Raw genomic sequence first — 21,286 nt, 5'->3', positions numbered from 1 at the left:
CGAATGAATTACTGCATTTTTGACTGTTGGTGTAGTGACTTGCATTTGCGAATAATTTACCGCATTTTTGACTGTTGGTGTAGTGACTTGCATTTGCGAATAATTTACCGCATTTTGGACTGTTGGTGTAGTGACTTGCATTTGCGAATAATTTACCGCATTTTTGACTGTTGGTGTAGTGACTTGCATTTGCGAATAATTTACCGCATTTTGGACTGTTGGTGTAGTGACTTGCATTTGCGAATAATTTACCGCATTTTGGACTGTTGGTGTAGTGACTTGCATTTGCGAATAATTTACCGCATTTTGGACTGTTGGTGTAGTGACTTGCATTTGCAAATAATTTACCGCATTTTGGACTGTTGGTGTAGTGACTTGCATTTGCGAATAATTTACCGCATTTTGGACGGCTTATTCATCATATAATCCAGTTTTGCTTTTCCCTTTTCCATTTTTTGGGTCCATTTGAACCCTATTTGACGTACGGTGTGCAATGTAGTTTTCAGCGATGGCCAAATGTGTTTTTCCGTTATTTTCTGTGTTGGCTTGCAACAATTTTTTACCTAAAAAAAAACCCTTTACATTTTTGACGTCTCATTGTTGCCTTTTTTACAGTTTATACATATCATGACAATACCCCGGCATGTAAGCAGCTATGGATGGTATCAGAAAGCTAAGTTTTTTTTTCTTACTTTTGGGGTGGGTCAAAAGCCTTACATTGTAAACTTTGAATTTCAGATAGATCTGGGGCGAATTGTTCTGGCCCTGCTCCCGGAAGACGACCAACCTCAAACTCGTCCCAGGCGTAGGCATCGTAGGCATGCAAGGCCCCAGATATTTCGAACACGTGTCACCCTTTTTGGAATGCCCGATGATGAGGTTTTAAGACGCTACCGTCTACCTCCCAAAATCATCATAGACACTCTCTCATTAATAGAAAGTGATCTTGAGCGGCAAATTGACAGTCCAACAGCAATACCACCACTGACGCAATTTATGGCGGTGTTACATTTCTGTGCCTCAGGATCGTTTCAAACAACGGTCGGAATAGTGGCGGGCATCTCCCAATCCTCCGTTTCCCGGATCCTGAGGGCAGTGATGGAGGCACTTTTCAAGCACCTCCATCATTTTATTCAAATGCCTTTGGATATGGGTGCCCTTAGTGTGGCCAAGGCCAATTTTTACCAAATAGCTGGCTTCCCACACATCATAGGGGTTGTGGATGGTACTCACATACCACTTCAGCCTCCAGCACGGCTGGAGGCCATATTTAGAAACAGGAAACACTATCACTCCCTGAATGTAATGGTGGTATGTGATGCCTCCCTCCAGATCCTGTCCCTGAATGCTAAATTACCCGGAAGTGCTCATGACTCCTTCGTCATCCGGCAATCAGGGATATGGCAGAAATTAACCAACCTACAAGCTGGTGATGCGTGGCTTCTGGGTAAGTGGAGACCTTTAGTACATAACAATGTTAAGCTTGATACACAGTGTTCCTGATGTGGTCTATTTTTGTTCACAGGAGACAGTGGATACCCTTGCATGTCCTGGCTGCTCACTCCTTATTTGGCTCCCACACCAGGGCCACAAAGTGCGTATAATTCCGCACTTACAGCCACCAGGCAAGTGGTGGAGCGCTGTATCGGCCTTTTAAAAGGCCGATTCAGATGCCTCCACCGCTCTGGTGGCGAGCTCATGTATGTGCCGGATATGGTGTCTAAAATTGTGGTCCTGTGTGGGATATTTCACAACATTGCCATAAGGAGTGGTGTCCCAATGCAGCCAGAGGATGCCTTACCTGAGGATGGCCCCCCCGAGGTTGGTCGAAGGTCAGTATGTGGGGGGGCCATACGCGATGATGTTGTGGCCAGATTTTTTAGGTAAGTTTGTTCAAAACTCCAGTGTTTATACCTAATGTGTTTTTTTTTTTGGGCAAACATCTAATTTATTTTTATTTTTCTCACCATCTTCTGTTTGTTCACATAATCTTTGGCACTCCAACGCTCACTACTTCCTGCTACCCTTACCAAACCTGGATCTGGTCCTTTTGGGCATATATTCTGGAACCCATATCGCAACGCCATGTTTGTGGAATCATGTTGGCATGGTCCTTCGTCAACCAGTTCTTGATTTTGTGTTTTTATTTATTTTTTTCTTGGTATGTGTTGTATTTGAATTTATCACTGTGTATTTTTTTGGGGAGTGACCACTTTGTTTGCTCTGTTATGTGGTGAATAAATGTTTGAAGAGTGAAATGGTCTTCCTTTTTTGGGACGTTAACAGCAAGTGTAACCAGGTTAACACAAGTTACATTTGACTAAGGGGTAAACCAGTACTGACGCCAGATGAGCAAAACTGAAATATGTTTTCAGCTTTCCAATCCACACCAAAAGGAAGCCTGGCCCAACCTTGGGATTTGTAAGATTGGCCTAAGCAGCTTGCGCACCAAGTAGGAACCTTGAAAATGTAGAAATCTGAAATTGACACTACACCCAAAAAGGGAAATTACATTGTTACTGTTATGTGTTTCTGGTGTCTGTTTGACATACAAAGACAAAACACAATCTAACTTTTACAAAAGGGAAATCCTTGCAGGAACTTATGTCAGGCTAAACTATTTTGGTTTTGGTTTTTAAAAATGATCCACAACGTATATTTGTCTTTAAAATTTTATTGGGAAAATACAACAAAAAAAAAAAATCTAATGCCGAAGGAGGCCAGACAGTCGGTCGAGGGCCACCAGAAGGCCGATTACATGGTGGCGCATCTGCCCCACAACATCCGCCACCTCTTGCCGACGCCTCTGTTCCTCTGTGGGTGAGAAAAGTGTGTGGGTTAATACAACAATAGGGACTCCACAGAAAAACATTAATTAAAAAACAAATCACTCCTAAACCCAAAAACATAAATAAAAAGTGTGGGCTGGCAAAAATACAAGGCCTAGGTACAAATTCCCACAGGTATGATATGTGTATGCTTAAATCACCAGGAAGAGGTAAAGGCAAACCTTCACAATCAACAAAAGTCAAGCCACAAAAACACGAAGAAAGGCACGACACATGATTACATACAAACAGTTTGTGGTTTAAAAAAAAATAATAAAAAACATACCGGGAAAAAAATCGGGAGCTCCGGCAAAACCTCCATGATCCTCCTCGGAGGATCCGTCATTCCCCAAAGAATGGGGCGGAGTTATGCTGGACTCCGGGGAGGGGGTAATTGGAAGAGGGGTGGGTGGAGGAGAGGGGGAAGTGGGACGGAGGGGAAGGAGTCCCGACATTTCCGGGAGAGGGTCTGGGAAGGATGGGGAGGAGTGGGGAATAGGGGAAAGATTTGGGGTGGAGTGTTGGCTGGGGGTTGGGGAGAGTGGGCGGGAACGCCGACGTTGACGGCGGAGTCTTGGCTGTCCCCCTAAAATATGTCAAATAAATTGCGTTTAGTTTATGGACAAATCCGGCCAAACAAACAAACAAAAAAATAAAAAAAAAAATAGCAGTAGAATTAAAAATTCATAAAAAGAGGGAAAACATGCAGACGCAGATATGAGTACAAATAATAAATAGAACAGACAGGAAAACATGCAGACGCAGATATGAGTACAAATAATAAATAGAACAAACATGAAAACATGCACACGCAGTTTGCCCCACAAACACAAACATTAAAACCACAATACATAACACTTACTTGCCAGGATCTGCATGCGAAAGCATGCCAGCAAGCGGGGCGTTCGCCGTTGCAGGTCGGACCACCTGCGCTCCAGCTGGCCGATGTTGCGGCGTGATCCAAAGGACCGCAGGCGGGACCGTACCTCCGCATACGCGGAGCGCTTCTGCCGGTTGGTCATGGGTTCTGGCTGGCTGGTGATCCGGCGATCCATGACCTCCGTAAGCACCAGCAGCTCACGCCTGGTGAATGCGGAGGCTCTCATGATGGCAATGGTGTTTTTCTTAAAAATCATTTTTGATAAAGTGTGTAAAAATTTTCTGATTGGCTAATGTATTTTGGAAATTAACAGGAGCAATTTTATTGGTTAGTGTATGAGTCATGTGTTCGACAGGGCCAGAAATCTCTGGAGAGTTAGGATAGGCTTGATGCAGTGACATGCGTAAGCAAATTTAAATAAAGAAATGAACCCAGGGAAATATGCGGGGATACACAGCAATAGTACAATTGTTTAATTGTGGTTCACATGTTTTTTAAACAATACAAGCGAATGTTTCATCCGTACGTATTCTGCGGGTAAACACAAACACAGACAAGAGTAAAGTTTCTTTCATTGTGTTGAAAAAAAACAAACAATTAAGCTAATTGATACATTGATTGGCATGATACGATTGATGGAGGTAGGCAGAATAAAGGAGCAGGTAATCGACATCTGACAAGGCCACTTCCTGTTTATACTTGTGCGTGCGTTCCTTTCAAACCATTTCGGGGATGTACGCTCGCTATTTCGTACGCTCGTTAGTTAGAGGAGGGGTCGTCAGAGTTTTGGGAGGAATTTTAGATGCGAACGAAAATACGAGCGAGCCATTGAATTTAAATATTTTTGTACGTACGCCTAACGTACGTGCGCCCGCTTGCGAGTGGGTCTGAATGAGGGCCCATGTCTCCAATTGTAATCCAGTCTCATATGACAATTGGGGGGAATTGCCCACAGCCCGAGAACCCGCAGTGTTTTGTCATCTTTCTGAGTTGCATCCTGCATTCTTAGATTGAGTTGAGCATATAGAGTTTCTGAGAATGCCATATTGATAGAATTTGGTGAGAAAACTGATGCCTTGCAAAGTCACCTTTAAAGTTTGCAGTTTCTCCACACCCATTGTAGGTCATTTTAATAAATGTGAATACAGAACAGCCCTATCCTCTATGGTTTACCCATCATACATAGCAAAACAGTACACTAACAATCACAATGAATAATACATGATTGGCAAAATCCAACATGTTGGAAATCCTAATTTGCAGATTCCAATCATTTTTTGGGCTGGATCGGCAATCGGTGACCCCATACATTGCAGTTTTTACAAAATCATTGGCAAAACACAAAATTGGATAAATTGATTGTTGATGTATGGACCCCTTAATACAAGATGAGCTGGATGAAGACCCCATGAGGCCTTTTGTGCGGGTGTATGTTACGGCTAATTTCCACTGCTATCTACAGTATATGTAAAAAATGATGACACTTACCACATCAGCTACCTGTGGCCTTACTGCAGCCCCCCCTCCCCCTGCCCACACACACATAACATTACTACTCCTCCAGATACCTTCAATGTATTCCCCATAAAAATTAATACACCTGCACATAATATTAATACATTCCTCAAATAATATTACTACAAACCCCACAAATGTTCCCATGATAACATTGATAACCATGATACCCTCCAAATACTACTGTGGTCTCTTCAGACTGCAGAAGAGGAGGAGAGTGTCGGGGAGGGGAAGGAAGGGGCGGGGACTTAGGCAGGAAAATGGACTTTAGGGGAGATGTATCAAAACCTCTAAAGAGGACAGGTGGAGAGTTTGCCCATAGCACCCAATCAACTTCTAGCAATAATTGTATAGAATGTGCTAAATAAAGGATACCTAGAAGTTGATTTGTTCCTATGAGCAACTTCTACAGTTGACCTCTTTAGAAAGGTTTGATAACTTTGCCCCTCAATTCTGACAGCAGTGCAGCACAACGGTTGCTGGTCTCAGAGAGGTCCCAGCCACCATTGTGGTAGCAGCTCCCTTTATGGCTGGGACTGACCCCAATTCTCACTGCGATCTGGATCACCCGCTGGGAAAATATATATATTTTGTTCATTTGTAAATCCCCAGTGTGACTCCCACCCCTGAATAGCTAAGTGTTTGTGTAAGAGCAGAGGTGGTCAACCCCACTTAATATCTTACTATACAATATTACAAACCCACATAGAAGGTTTGCAGTTATGTTTTTTTCAAAACAAATTAAAAAAAATAAAACTCGTTATTTGTAAAACTATAAAATTCAGATAACATCTACTGAATATATCTGTTTTGTTTTGTGTACAGGGTCAAACAATAGAACCAGCTGCTATATTTTCTCAACAAGTACGACCACCCTCCCAGCTTTACCCAAGCATTCAGCAAGCACAGGTAACTCCCCTGAGGTATGGTTCATGTGTCAGATGTTGTTTGGCTTCTTCCTTTAGTCCTGATTCTCATTGGTTTTAGTTTGTTATAATTTGACCATCCTGTTTGTGTGCACTTCATACTCCACAGATTTACTTAGGGATGGACATCCCTGCTCTGTGACAAGCTGGGCAGCGGGCCAATCAGGGAAGGGGGTGAGGCTAAGCGCTGGGGCAAGAAAGCAAACCATCACTACCCCAGTGTCATGATTGGCAGATAACCAGCCAATCTCCACCATTGATGGCAAATCATCGATGGTTGCGCTATGGTCGACGGCTAGCCCTAGATTTATTATGAAATGCATATGTGTATCGATTTGGAAATTCACGTGCCCATTTCCTGTGTTGGGGACAGCCACTGAGCTCCAGGAGTTATTGTCTGACAACCGCTACAGGAGAATGGATTATTAAAGTGAATTCAATCATATAAAATATTTGTTGTCCTAGACTAGAGGTACACAACACGTCTGTCTGCAGATGTGCTTGAACTTTAATTCTGAGCATACCATGGCCTATCATATAATCCATTGATTATATGATAATTTGCAAATACTGCTGTTGATTTTACAGATGTCTCATAGTTGTATAAACAATTTGCTTTTCTTCAGCATAAAGCCTTTACTGTAGAATAAGCTAATTTCTTTCAACCAAATTAAAGTCTAACAGTAAATCAAAATCTAAGAGTAATCATGGTTGGCTGCCCTCTGTAGTGTATACGGAAGGAAGGAAATGGCGTAACTAGGGCAGGGCCGCCGGGGCTTGTACCGTGGGACCAGCAGCGTGGGGGGCGCCACGGTACATGCCTGCCCTAGTCAGCCAGTGTAGTGCAGACCGCAGTGAGGGCTCGATTCAGACTCGCTTGCTAGATGCGTACGCTCGTTCCCAGCGTATGCAAATTCGGATAAGTGACGGCATGGCAGGCGATCGCACGGCAAGGCATAAGCACGCGCACTATGTCTTGCCGTGCGATCGCTTTGTGTATGTAGACGCTCACCAGCCTGTCTTAAGACGGCCACTTGCGCATGTCATCTCCAGGAAGTGTATGCAACCATCGGTACATCGGGTACCATCGGAAGCGTACGCAGCGTTAGAGGTTGACTATACCCTACATCAAGCACTGCGAGCACTTCAGTGTAAAATTCAACCAGGTGATGTGTACAATGACGCTGTCTGTTAATTATGCACGCCTCTGAAGCGGCGTTAAGACGCTCAGGCACGGCTGCGTTCACACCTCCACTCCCCCGTTTCTAGTGGCCAGCCCCTGTTACCACCCACAAACGGCTTCTTCTGTCACTAATTCAGCTAGGCTGTCTACGCTCGGCGAGCATACGCTTTCCGATCGCACGGACTAGTTCGCGCACTGCGATGCATACGCATGCTTACATTGCGAACCATCGCCAGCTACGAGCGAACGCTTCTTAACATCCTGGTCTGAATCGAGTCCTGAGTGCAGTCTGTACTACACTGTTACACACACATTGCTGCCAGCACTGGGTAGTACACTCGTACTACCCGGCGGCTATGTGTGTGTTTCAGCAGCCAATGACAGTCAGACAGACTCTCGCCAGCTGCTGCGCCCACTGCAGGAGCCAGGCTGGAGCTCACTCATGAGTTCCACCTTCCGGCTCCTGCAGTGTGTGATGGGAGAGACGTCATAGTATCGAGCGGGACCCAGCGGGAAGACGGAGGAGTAGACAGCGGCGGGCGCTGCAGGTGCGGGGATTCAGGTCAAGTCAGTGTTATGTGTGTGTGTATGTATGTCTGTGTGTCTGTGTGTTTTATGCACTATGGAAGGCACTGTATAAGGGGCAACTCATAGGAGGGATCACTACTGTGGGCCTTCATAAAGGGAACCACTACTTGGTGCACTGTATAAGTGGCACAGCATAGGGGGGATCACTACTGTGGGCACTGTATAAGGGGTACTACTGGGGGCCTGCATTATGGGAACCACTACTGGGGGTACTGTATAAAGGGCACTACTGGGGGCTTGCATAAGAGGTACCACTACTGGAAGCACTGCATAGGGGGGCTGTATAAAGGGCACTGCTTAGGGGGGACTGTATAAGGGACACTGCATAGGGGGACACTGTCTAAGGGTGCACTACTGGGGCACTGTATAAAGGGCACTACTACATGGGGCACTGCTACTGGGGACATTGCATAAGGGGCACTACTACTAGGGGCACTAAGGTGCATATGGAATGGTAAGGAATGTTCCCAGAGTGGCGAGAAAGGTGTGTGTGCAATGTTGACACACCCCATTTTTCAGTGACCTCGCCCCTTGCATGTGACCACGTCCATTTTTTACCTCGCACGCACAATATCCGTTTTTCAATTTTCCCTGGACTCCAAATACCCTAGTTACGCCACTGCGGAAGGTACAACGATCTGAGAGCTCAGGCTAATAGTTTTTAAACTAAACGAATAGCTGGTTACGATGAAATCAACAGCTGGTTGAGAGATTTTTCACTCAAGGTTAACAAAACAGGACAATTAAATGCCTTCACCTTATTTACGCCCAGCCATGACTTCCCACACCCATGCCTCCTATCTGCCTAGTTGTTTCCACAGTTAACCGAGACCACATCACTATGCCTACACTTTTTAGGCACTGTTAAACGGGGGACGTGATAGAGGCCTGATATACTAAGCCTTGGAGAGTGATAAAGTGGACGGAGATAAGTCACCAGTCAATCAGCTCCTAACTGTCATTGTTCAACCACAGCCAGTAAAGTGATTGGTACTTTGGCAGCCATTTATCAATGAAGCATAACCCCTTTTTTCATTAAAGGGGTTATGCCAATCTTTCTGCATTTAACAAACAGCGGTAATCTAAGATTACTGCTGTTTGTAAAGCATCGCTCCCGCCAACTTTTAGATGGCGAGAACGATGCGTACCCCATTGCCGGCAATGAAGACCCGGCGGTGCCTTTCTGGCTTCAGCGAAGCCTTCCAGGCACTGCCGGGTCCCCATGTCATGCACATGCGCAGACGGACCATCGCACATGTGCATAACACTGGAGTCCTGTCACTTGCAGCGTTAGGCTGCCAGCAGCCCAGCGGCGGACCTCGCAGAGGAGGAGAACTTTGCGGGACCTCACTGGAGGGGTAAGTATTGGTAAATACCAGTACATTTTCAAAGCTAATATATAAGAAGTGTAGTATATTTCCGGGCGACAATACTAATACCACAGGTAGCACCCCTATCCTCAAAGAGTTATACCTTAGAATAACTGGAACAATATTGATATAAAGAGACTGTACTTGGGACTAGGGTGCGCTAGAATCAACTTCAGAAAAGAAGATTCACATATCATAAAAAACAGGTACTTTCCTTATATATGTAATCTGGATGATTCCCGTATCTGTATGTTCTCTTTCTCCTTACGTGTCCAGTATCATAAAAAACACAATAAATGGAAAAGGAACCATAGTGTAATCCAATAATAACAAATATTTATTTACACACAATCATTGAAATGGGATAAAATTCATAAAAATGTCATGTCTAATAGACAAATCTGATGAACTCCATGGACATCAAAAAATTATTGTTACAAGATGTGTAATTACCAGACATCCCCTTGCATAAAAGCCTGTAGAAAACCACACGTGGAAGCCTCCGGATGCTCCACCTTGAATTCCTTTGTGCCAGGGGATAGTGCCAGGAACGTCCACACCAACAACTTTCAGCTCTGTACCACAGGCCAACGCGTTTCGAGAGTCAGCTTTCTTCCTCAAGGCAATGTGGCTGAGACTGTGATACTGAGGCTTTATATCCTCCTCTCTGTGTTTACTTCCGGGTCAAACGGCCTGTGTCATCAATAATCTTCTATATTTATATATAACAATAGGTCCTCATTAGACTTCATTGACACACAAATAATCCTTCTTAACACATGGGCTGGAACAGTAAAATTACGTAAAATTACATACATTAATTCCTAAATATTTTCATACTGGAAACCGGAAGTGCCCGTCCGAACTTCTGGTTTCACGGAACGTGTTCTTTGTGGAGTCAATGAATAACATTCACTGTTCATACTCCGTGAGTCATCTCTTAACATCAGGGAGCATCACTGGCGTCTGACCATGTTCAAAGAAGCTAGTAGTATCACCGCAATCTCTAACATAAGAAACCACTTCCGGTCTTTCCACTTTCGGTTATGGCGGCCATCTTACTTGAGGCAAAAACATCCATTTCTCAGGTCCATATGCATATCACCCATTTGGATGACGGCAGCCATCTTTAATATTGGTATCATCACATGTAAAGTGGGTAAAACAACGGAATATAAGAAAAAGCACAAAAATAGTTTGCATACTATATCATAATAGTGGTGAACCAACGCACTAATAAAATGGATGATCAACGCTTTAAAAATAAATACATAAATAAATGAATAAATAAATGGAAAAGGACATTCATATCATCAAAATTTTCATCACAATGACTACAATCTAAATTTAAACTGGATATAAAAATAATATATAATTAAAATGTATCAGAAAAACATGACTAAAAAACGCTCATAAAAAACACTTAAGCTCAAAATCAGAGTTGAGGCCATTAGGAATTAATGTCTTTAAATGAAAAATCGAGTTAATTTCTTGTTTTGCTAGGCGTTTTTCTAGATCTCTATTTTTCCACGTGTTTTTGACATTATCGCCATAAAACGGATTATTCCTTTTGTTGAGCAATCATGAGCCTCCTTGAAGTGTTTAGAAAGGGAATGGGTCATTAACCCCTGTTTGATATTCCGCAAATGCTCACTTAATCTGGTTTTCAAAGCTCGACTCCTTCTACCGAGGTAAACAACATTAGTCGTATGACATGTCATAAACTGATTGAGTCTGTATTTTTTTCCATTCCTTTCTAGTTCCTCATATTTAGTCTGCCTTGTTTTGATCTCTCTGCAGGCAGCACAACTTCCGCATCTAAAAAACCCTTATTTCTGATGGGATGAGTAGGTGCTGCCACAAGTACGCTTTTAGTCAGTGTACTTTTCAAATTGGGTGCCTACAATATATATATATATAGCATGGGCATTCTGGTATCATTTTCTTTAAAACTGGATCTTTTAAAAGGAGATGCCAATGTATTTTGATGATGGTTTCTATCTGCCTATGTTGCGCCGAGTATCCTGTGATAAAAGCAAATTGAAACCTATCATCAGTATTCTTTGTTTTGCTGTCATTGTTGATTAATTCATCTCTATCTTTATTAAAACGTCCTATTTGTATAGGTCCAATTTTTCTTTTTCGCTGGATCCCAGTCTTCCTCTTGAGTCCGAAACTGGGGGGAATTTCTCGTTTCTTGATCTTTCCCATCTAAGTGTCCGGCTAGTTCCATACCTTTCATCGCTTCCAATAAAATAATAATTTCCTGTTTGACGTCTCTGACTTCTTACGTTGTGCGGTTTCCATCTAGTGTTGTCATATTCCCTATCTCTTTTGTATCTTCATATTTCATATCCATAGGGTCTCACATGATCTTTCTTATGTATCCATTCTTTTTTGTTAATTTCTTCATGTTTTCCTCTATATCGATTATTGTATTCGTCTCTACAATTATCCGAATTCCTAAAAGTGCTTTTTTTAAAGTACGGTATTCTCTGCTTCTCCTTCATCTCTCTATCACCTCTGGTATCTATCCAGATATTCTTCTCCGGTCTGCAGGGGCTGGCTGGCAACTTTCAGGCTGGGGGGAAAACCCAAGTGAGTGGCCCCAGGTTTTCTCTCAAAAAGAAAATGTGACAGAAAATTACAGTGGAGCAGCCATAACTTATTTATGAACAACACCTTGCAAGGGCTATTATATATATATATATATATATATATATATTGGGACATTGACAGAACTTTCATATTTTGGCCTCCTTTCACCACCACAATGGCATTGTGCAGCAGGGGATGGAGCCACGATGACGCGATTCACCGCCTCCCTGCTGCTGGGGTTTATACTTTCAGCTGCGGAGTGGGGGGGGGTGCGGACACGTCAACGGGGGCCAGGAGGCTTGCCCGCCTTCCCAGGGGTCTGGGAGCGGCACCAGATTTTCGGGTGCCTCCTGGCCAAATTGGGAGGGTAGACAAGGGCGGTATTCAATTGTTTTAGCGGTCCGGATCTCCCATCTAAAGTGCCGGGTGATCGCGGGGTGCTATGCAATTGTTACTACTTTTCGTGCTGATCGCGCCCAAAGTGGTCAGGTTTTAGTCGCGTAAATCGGCTTCCCCCGATCAAAGTGCTGGGTGTGATTGCGAAAAGTGCCGTTTGGGAGCCCAAACAGGACACTTTTCGCCCATTTCAGCTGGCACACCCCTGGGGCTGTGAGCTGAATGGCGCACTGGCAGCTGATCGCGCCCGACAGGAGCAACAATTGAATAGCTCCGTTGGGCGCGAAGGGGGCTGGAATCAATTGAATTCCGCCCATACTGTCACACACATAAGCAGTAACACACTTATACACATGCATACTGTCACACACATATATGTATACAGTCACATTTATTCATACAAAATTGTCACACACATATACACATACAAACACATAGTCACACACATGCATAATCATCACATAGGGCTCTATTTACTACAATCCGCATATTGAATGCGGATTGTAGTGTGATATTACCGAGTGAATTCGCATTGCGAATTCAGGTAATATCACAGGGATTTACTATAAATCCCTTGCAGGGACAGAGCTTGCGATAAAGCTCTGTCCCTGCGGATCCCATCCGCACTCTAGTCGCGGTATTTTCGGAAAAAATACCGCGACTAAGAGCACGCGCATGCGCCGACCGACCACCGCTACTACCCCCCCACCGACGCTAAGCCCCGCCCCCGGCGCTAAGCCCCGCCCCCACGATCGCGGACCCCCGTGACCCCCCCTTCCCCCCTCCCCGCGACCCCCCCTCCCTTCATTACACTTACCTGCATCCTCCTGGCCTCCGGTGGTCTTCTCCGGGCTTCCCGATCAGGTGATCTCCCATACTGCACTGAGGCCCGATCACCTGATGACCGGGCCCCAGTGCACTGTGGGAGACCAGCTGACCGGAGAGGAGCCATCACCGGAGGCCCGATCACCGGTCCCTGGATTCAGGTAAGTGAAAAAAAAAATGTTTAATTTTTTTTTCTTTTTTTCACAGCAATCAGCTTGCGGTCTACTTAGACCACATAGCTGATTACTGGTACCGGCTCCCGCCTCTGCTCTCCCCGTTAGAGCAGAGTGGGAGCCCGGTAACCGGGGGAGACCCTGGATAACGCCACCTCCAGGTGGCGTTATTATCACAGGGCTTCCCCCGGTATTTTTTTACAATTTATTTTTAGTAACTTGCACACAGATCACATTTCCCATTACAATTATGGGAAATGCGATCTGCTTTACTAAAACTAAGTGATACTGGGGGTTGGAGTAGAATTTTACTAATTCTACTCCAATTGCCCTGTAATAAATACAGGTGAAACTAAAATAATGTGAAAAGGGTGTGAAAACACCCTTTTTCACTTTATTTTAGTAAAAATAATGTTAATAAATAGAGCCCATAGTCACACATACATACTGTCATCACCGTCACACGCACATATACAAACAGGAATCACATAGTCACACACACATACAGTCACATACACATACATGCATACACGCATACATACAGTCATCACATAGTCACACATACATACAGTCACATACACATATATGCATACATACAGGCATCACATAGTCACACATACATAGTCATATACAGGCATCACATAGTCATATATACATGCATAGTTGTATACATACATACACACATACATACATACAGTCATCACATAGTCACATATATATGCATAGTTGTATACATACATACACATACATACAGTCATCACATAGTCACATATACATGCATAGTTAAATACATACATACACACATACATACAGTCATCACATAGTCACATACACATACATACAGTCACATACAGGCATCACATAGTCACATACACATACATGCATACATAAAGGCATCACATAGTCACAAATACATAAATACAGGCATCACATAGTCACATACACATACATGCATACATACAGGCATCACGTAGTCACAAATAAATACAATCACACACTTGTCATATATATACATATAGACATTAGTGTTCTCCCTCCCACTTACATTCAACAGACTTTGCTGGCTGCAGCTCCTCCATGCTCTCTCCCATCATGCTGCTCCTGGCCCTGGCTGCTCCAGTGCCGTGTAGCTCCGCCCATTACTAGGACTCCGCCTCCAGCATTCCTTTCTTCAGTTTACCTCAGAATCAGATGATCGCTGCGCTTAGCTTTAGTTTAGCTGCGATCAAGGGCTGGGGAGGGGGGCTTCTGAGAAAGGGAGGGCACGGGGGCACTTATCACCTATCCCCTGTGCCCCCTCCTTAATCCAGCTCTGGCTCCATTATGTGAGCAGGGCCGCCATCAGGGGGGGACTGCCGGTACTCCAGTCCCGGGCCCATTGAGGGAAGGGGCCCGGGTGGCAGAGGCACCGGCAACCAGGGAAGAGCATCGGCGAGCTTGGCTGGGGGGCGGAGCTAAAGATGGCCAGCCTTCCTGCCAGAAATGACAGTGTCACTCTGGAGTCTCTACCAGACCCGTCTGCTGGAGCGGATCAACCCCGGAGCTTCTGCAGCCCGTCCCTTCCGGCTCCAGCGCGCTCAACCTCCAGCAAAGCCAGATCTGCGGCTGCTCACCCCTCAGATGCAGCAAACGTGACCCCCGCTGTTCACCGCCACTGTTGTCCCTCTGCTTGTGCTGGTGCTCTGGTACAATGGAGGAAAGCGCCTCAGGGTCTGGCACCTGTTAATGACTCAGCGTGCTCAGTGGACACTGTACATTAGAAGCGCAGCTGTGTGTGGCTTGTCAGCTTGCCTTCTTACAGAACGCAGTCTTCCCTTAAACTTGCTCCACTCCATCGCCTGAATGGTTAATGGCTGAGCACAAGAGGCCAGTGGAGCCTGTGTTGAGCCCTGATTGGAGGGGCTGCTTTGACCCCTTGTGCTTGGCCTCACATAATAGTTACACCTCCTTCTGTGTACATGATGTACAGTAGTTTCCAGCTCCTGTGAATGTCGTTATTATTGAGCAGCACTTCTCCAGAGAGCTGAGCAGAAATGGTGCAGAGGCGGACAGCAACCCAAGGAGCCAACGGATGAAAAGCATTGAGCTGGTGAGTAGGTGAAAGAAATGTCTGCGAGCACTCACTGTCTGGGGCCCCTATATCTTCATATGTATCCCTGTATGGTTGTGGCTAAATCCCCTTCAGCTACAGGATCCTGAGGTCATCAGTTACAAACATTCCCATGGGGGGTGGGGGCCCTGCCTATTTTGTTAGTACCGGGCCCCACAATTTCTGATGGCAGCCCTGTATGTGAGTAACACAAATGGAGCGGGTGGCCCAGCAGCATCCTCTGCCTGTCTCCAGCCATTCTATCAGCGTTCGGATGCAGGCAGATAGCGGCCCCCAAGGACTGACATAGTAGCAGCCTGGGGGGCAGATGGCACCCTGCCACCCGGCCCAGCCCGCCACTGCCGGTCTGTCATTGTCCATTCTATATTCCGAAAATGTGGGCGTATACGGTTCTTCTCAGATCTTCCGGATCTATTTCCATATGAGTAATCCAACATTTATCTTCTCTTTAAATAGATCCCCTCTACCTTCCTTGTAGTAATCGTGGTCTCTTTTCAGCTTCTTCCGTTTTTTCTTGATTATCTCTTTAGTATTTATTATTATTTTAGACTCAATTTCTTTCTCAGCCCCTTCAAATTCGGGCTGCTCAACAAAAGTAAATTTTTGAGGTTGAGACGTAATTGCGGCAAAAAAAAAAAAAGAAAGAAGAATGTGAGTCTCAAATTGACGTTATGGAACAAAGGTTTATGAAAAAGGTTACGATAAAAGTATATTGGATGATTATAAAAAGTAAGTTTTAAATAAAAATAGAGATGAATTACTCAACAATGACAGCAAAACAAAGAATACTGATGATAGGTTTCAATTTGCTTTTATCACAGGATACTCGGCGCAACATAGGCAAATAGAAACCATCATCAAAATACATTGGCATCTCCTTTTAAAAGATCCAGTTTTAAAGAAAATGATACCAGAACGCCCACGCTATATATATATCCTAAGGCACCCAATTTGAAAAGTATACTGACTAAAAGCGCACTTGTGGCAGCACCTACTCATCCCATCAGAAATAAGGGTTTTTTAGATGCGGAAGTTGTGCTGCCTGCAGAGAGATCAAAACAAGGTAGACTAAATATGAGGAATTAGAAAGGAATGGAAAAAATACAGACTCAATCAGTTCATGACAAATCATACGAATAATGTTATTTACCTCATAGAATGTAGTTGTCAGCTTATCTATGTTAGGTAGAAGGAGTCGAGCTTTGAAAACCAGATTAAGTGAGCATTTGCGGAATATCAAAAAGGGGTTACTGAACCATTCTCTTTCTAAACACTTCAAGGAGGCTCATGATTGCTCAACAAAAGGAATAACCTGTTTTATGGCGTTAGAGAATGTCAAAAACACGAGGAAAAATAGAGATCTAGAAAAACGCCTAGCAAAACAAGAAATTAACTCGATTTTTCATTTAAAGACATTAATTCCTAAATGGCCTCAACTCTGATTTTGAGCTGAAGTGGTTTTTATGAGCGTTTTTTAGTCATGTTTTTCTGCTATATTTTAATTATATATTATTTTTATATCCAGTTTATATTTAGATTGTAGTCATTGTGATGAATATGTTGATGATATGAATGTTCTTTTCCATCTATTTATTCATTTATTTATGTATTTATTTTTTAAGTGTTGATCATCCATTTTATTAGTGCGTTGGTTCACCACTATTATGATATAGTATGCAAACTATTTTTGTGCTTTTTCTTAGATTCCGTTGTTATACCCACTTTACATGTGATGATACCAATATTAAAGATGGCTGCCGCCATCCAAATGGGTGATATGCATATGGACCTGAGAAATGGATGTTTTTGCCTCAAGTAAGATGGCCGCCATAACCGGAAGTGGAAAGACCGGAAGTGGTTTCTTATGTTAGAGATTACGGTGATACTAATAGCTTCTTTGAACATGGTTGGACACCAGTGATGCTCCCTGATGTTACGAGATGACTCACGGAGTATGAACAGTGAATGTTATTCATTGACTCCACAAAGAACACGTTCCGTGAAACCGGAAGTTCGGACGGGCACTTCCGGTTTCCAGTATGAAAATGTTTAGGAATTAATGTATGTAATTTTACTTAATTTTATTGTTCCAGCCCATGCGTTAAGAAGGATTATTTGTGTGTCAATGGACTCTAATGAGGACCTATTGTTATATATAAATATAGAAGATTATTGATGACACAGGCCATTTGACCCAGAAGTAAACACAGAGAGAAGGATATAAAGCCTGTGTATCACATTCTGAGCCACATTGCCTTGAGGAAGAGAGCCGAAACTCTCAAAACGCGTTGGCCTGTGGTACAGACTGAAGGTTGTTGGTGTGGACGTTTCTGGCACTATCCCCTGGCGCAAAGCAATTCAAGGTGGAGCATCCGGAGGCTTCCACGCTGTGGTTTTCTACAGGTTTTATGCAAGGGGATGTCTGGTAATTACACATCTTGTAACCATAATGTTTTGATGTCCATTGAGTTCATCAGATTTGTCTATTAGAATGACATTTTTAGGAATTTTATCCCATTTCATTGATTTTGTGTAAATAAATATTTGTTATTATTGTATTACACTATGGTTCCTTTTCCATTTATTGTAGTTTTTATGATACAGGACACATAAGGAGAAAGAGAACATAGATATACAGGAATCATCCAGATTACATATATAAGGAAAGTACCTGTTTTTTATGATATGTGAATCTTCTTTTCTAAAGTTGATACTAGTACATTTTCGTTTGTATCACAGTTATACTAAAAGAAAAATTGCGCTAGTGTTTACCATCGTTGATAAATGGGGCCCTTTATCTTTCTCCACTTTATCTCTCGCCAAGGCTTAGTAAAGATAACTGAAATCACAGAAACTTTGTAAATTTGTCAATGCTGGGCACATCAGACTGTGGTTGGGATGCATCAAGCATTGCATTATGCATGCGATGCATTCCGCCAATCATCGCATGCATGCCGGCATTAATAACACCGGTATGCATGAATAACAGCTGTCCTTTGTGAAAAAAGAACTTCCGGGTTTATGACCATCTGTGCATGCGCAGAACGCCATGCGCCACGGGGGGCACTGGGAGAGATCCGATTGGATCCCTCTCAATGCTGAATGTGACAAGATGCCCATAGGCTTCTATGTTGCCCACCGGATCCAAGCTACAGAAAGCTTTGGTTTCCTAAGCTTGGTGCACATGAGAAATGTATTTAAACCCTCAAATAAAATTTTTGGAAATTTGACCTCATAATAAAGGATAGTGCATCCCGTCCTGTATCACTAACCAATGCAGTTGGACGTCTCCACACATACTGTAGGTGCAAATTTATCACAATCCGTATTTTTAATGTGGAAGTGATAATTATTTTTCACGTAAATTTGCAATGTGAAAATGTATATTTTCACAGGAATTTACCAATAGTCTCATGCCAGGAGATGGGCTCCAATAAGACTACATCTCTGCGAAGAGCTGGAAGCTTCCTGGTTCGCGGTCTGTGGGCTTAGTGGGCATACGTGGCAATCCACCATAGGCTTCTATAGATAAACACCATATTCAGATGGCGTTGGCTATCGGTGCCAAGCTCCGGAGTGCTTTGCATTCTGGAGCTTAGCAAATCCGACTGCATAGCAGTCGGATAGAAACCTATGGTGGCTGCTTTACAGTCAGAATTTGAGGGACTGCGGATATATCTGACTGCTGCTGTCCCTCTGGGGAGTCCTTAATATGTGCAGGTATCCAGACATCTTGCAAATATTAATTGATAAATAAGGCCTCATAATGTTAGTCATACCATGATGAGTTCCACAGTTCAAAATGAATGACAGGTGCTAAAAATAAATATATAAATAATAATGGGGTAGGGTCTTTCAATGTTCCTCCTCCCCACATTCTAAACCAGTTTTTAAACTAGGCTGAATATTTTTTTTTCCCACTATAACAGGGAAACCTCAAGCATGGGGTCAGTTCATGGCTGGCACATCTATTTGGGTAGGGGGATAGAACAGTATCCTACCCACCCACAACCCAGAGGCTAGCAGCCTTGTACTAAAATAACTTGAAGCTTTTTATAATCTCATAGTTCCTGGGGACTGGACTAATTAATAGGTTTGGGAATACTGGAGTAACAACTTTGGACCCTAAGGCCTCAGCCTGTTATCGGTATGAAATACAGACGGAGGAGATGTCGACTGTCAGTACACTGACAGTGGCATCCCGAATGTTCGAATCCCGACAGGGGAACGGGGAGTACTGTTCCCCTGTCCTATTCACCCTCCAACCCTAACCCTTTTTTTTTGTAAACTCATACTAGCCCTCCCTACCCCGCACCCTAACCCTCCCGCTAAGTGCCTAAACCTAACCCTTCCCCTTTAGTGGCTAACCCTAACCATCCCCCCTCCCGCAGCCTAACCCTAATTCCCCCTGGGGTGGCTAAACCTAACCCTCCCCCCCAGCGGCTGATACTTACCTTGCCCCGGTCTCCTTACGAGCGGGATGCCGGCTGACAGGATTTTGGCAGTCGGCATCCCGATCGTAGGGATATTAACCGCATCCCATACCAAAAGTCTAAAAATCTACTGTAGAAACACACACACACACACATACAATTTTCTTATATAATTATACAAAGACACTGCTAAACCTTTGTTCAATTGTTTAATAAATAATAAATAAAATTTTCTAAACCTTGTTATTGGTTTGTCATGGTCCAGATAGGAAAGAAAATCTGCCATCTCCTTATTTGTCCTGTCGGCATCTAATTTAGGAAATGTAAAAAAAAAATACGGGATGTAGTTTTCATCCCGGCGGTCGGGTCAACCCACCTTCCCAGTACAAGCCACTGTCACTAAATGATCAGCACCTGTTAAAATGCCCAGCAGTGACGGCCACGTATGCAGTATTTGGCCATCAGTGCTAAACATCCAGTTCAGTCCATATTATGCTGACACATACAGTACTACGAATCCAGTTTTATACTTATTATCCTTCCAGTTTTATATCAATGTTACACTGACATTAATTATACTTTCAGTTTTAGACCTTTGTTACATTGCTTACTTCTCTCATGTTTGATGCTTTGTGTATTGGTTCTATTGTTATAGTGCCCATGATCATATATTCTATATACAGCAGGTTATTTGATTTATAATTTGTGCACTTTTAATATGGGATGACTTTGTAACACTGCTTACCAATATATATATATGTGTTTTGTTTCAGCCTATTCCACATGGGTATACAATGTACAGCACGCAGGTACCAGTTCAGCAGCATCAAAGTGGGGGTGTGTTACTTTCACTCAGCTATAACACGCGAGCCAATCCTGCTGCTCCTCCTAGCTCCACACTTATGGAACGGCTGCAGCAGATACAACAACAGCCTACTGGATACATACAACAGCAGGGAGCTGCCTTTGTACAACCCACAGCAAGTAATCAACGGTAAGACCTGGAAGATTTACACTGGGTGTGGTATAAAGGATCGACAGTAAGAAGGTTGAGAATGATTAATTAGGTTGACACCAAATGGTCGACATGCAAAAGGTCGACATGTACAACAGGTTAACCAACAAAAGGTCAACAGTGCTAAAGGTCTAACCCTAACCCTAAAAATGTAGAGAAAAAAAACTACCATGGGGCAACTAAATGGAGTCGGACACATCACGTAGTTTTCCGTCACGTGATGTGTCCGACTCCATTTAGTTGCCCCATGGTAGTTTTTTCTAGCAGGGAGTGAGCCTGTTATACCATGCAGCCAGCGTCATAGTAATATGCGCGGCATGACATGATGACGCCGCCGAATGATGATGCAGCTTTTGCTGTATGTGTGGTTAAAGAGCAGGTTAGGTAACGTGGTATACCACGCGGCCGGCGCCATAGAAATATGCGAGGCGAGTAGTGAGGACGTC

At 43.6% G+C, this 21,286-nt stretch overlaps 1 protein-coding gene across 1 annotated transcript in view; it reads left to right on the top strand.

Moving 5' to 3' along the window:
- MED12L (mediator complex subunit 12L) overlaps positions 1-21,286 on the top strand; it is a 709,720-nt gene that overhangs the window by 647,582 nt on the left and 40,852 nt on the right. Inside the window, exons 39-40 of the mRNA XM_088447707.1 lie at positions 6,049-6,132; positions 20,599-20,819. Coding sequence (XP_088303833.1) covers positions 6,049-6,132; positions 20,599-20,819 — 305 coding nt within the window. The remainder of the gene's footprint in view (positions 1-6,048; positions 6,133-20,598; positions 20,820-21,286) is intronic.

The sequence above is a fragment of the Taudactylus pleione genome, unplaced genomic scaffold, assembly GCF_031769625.1.
Source record: "Taudactylus pleione unplaced genomic scaffold, aTauple2 ptg000436l, whole genome shotgun sequence".
Taxonomy (NCBI): Eukaryota; Metazoa; Chordata; class Amphibia; order Anura; family Myobatrachidae; genus Taudactylus; species Taudactylus pleione.
This window is presented reverse-complemented; position numbering and strand designations above follow the sequence as displayed.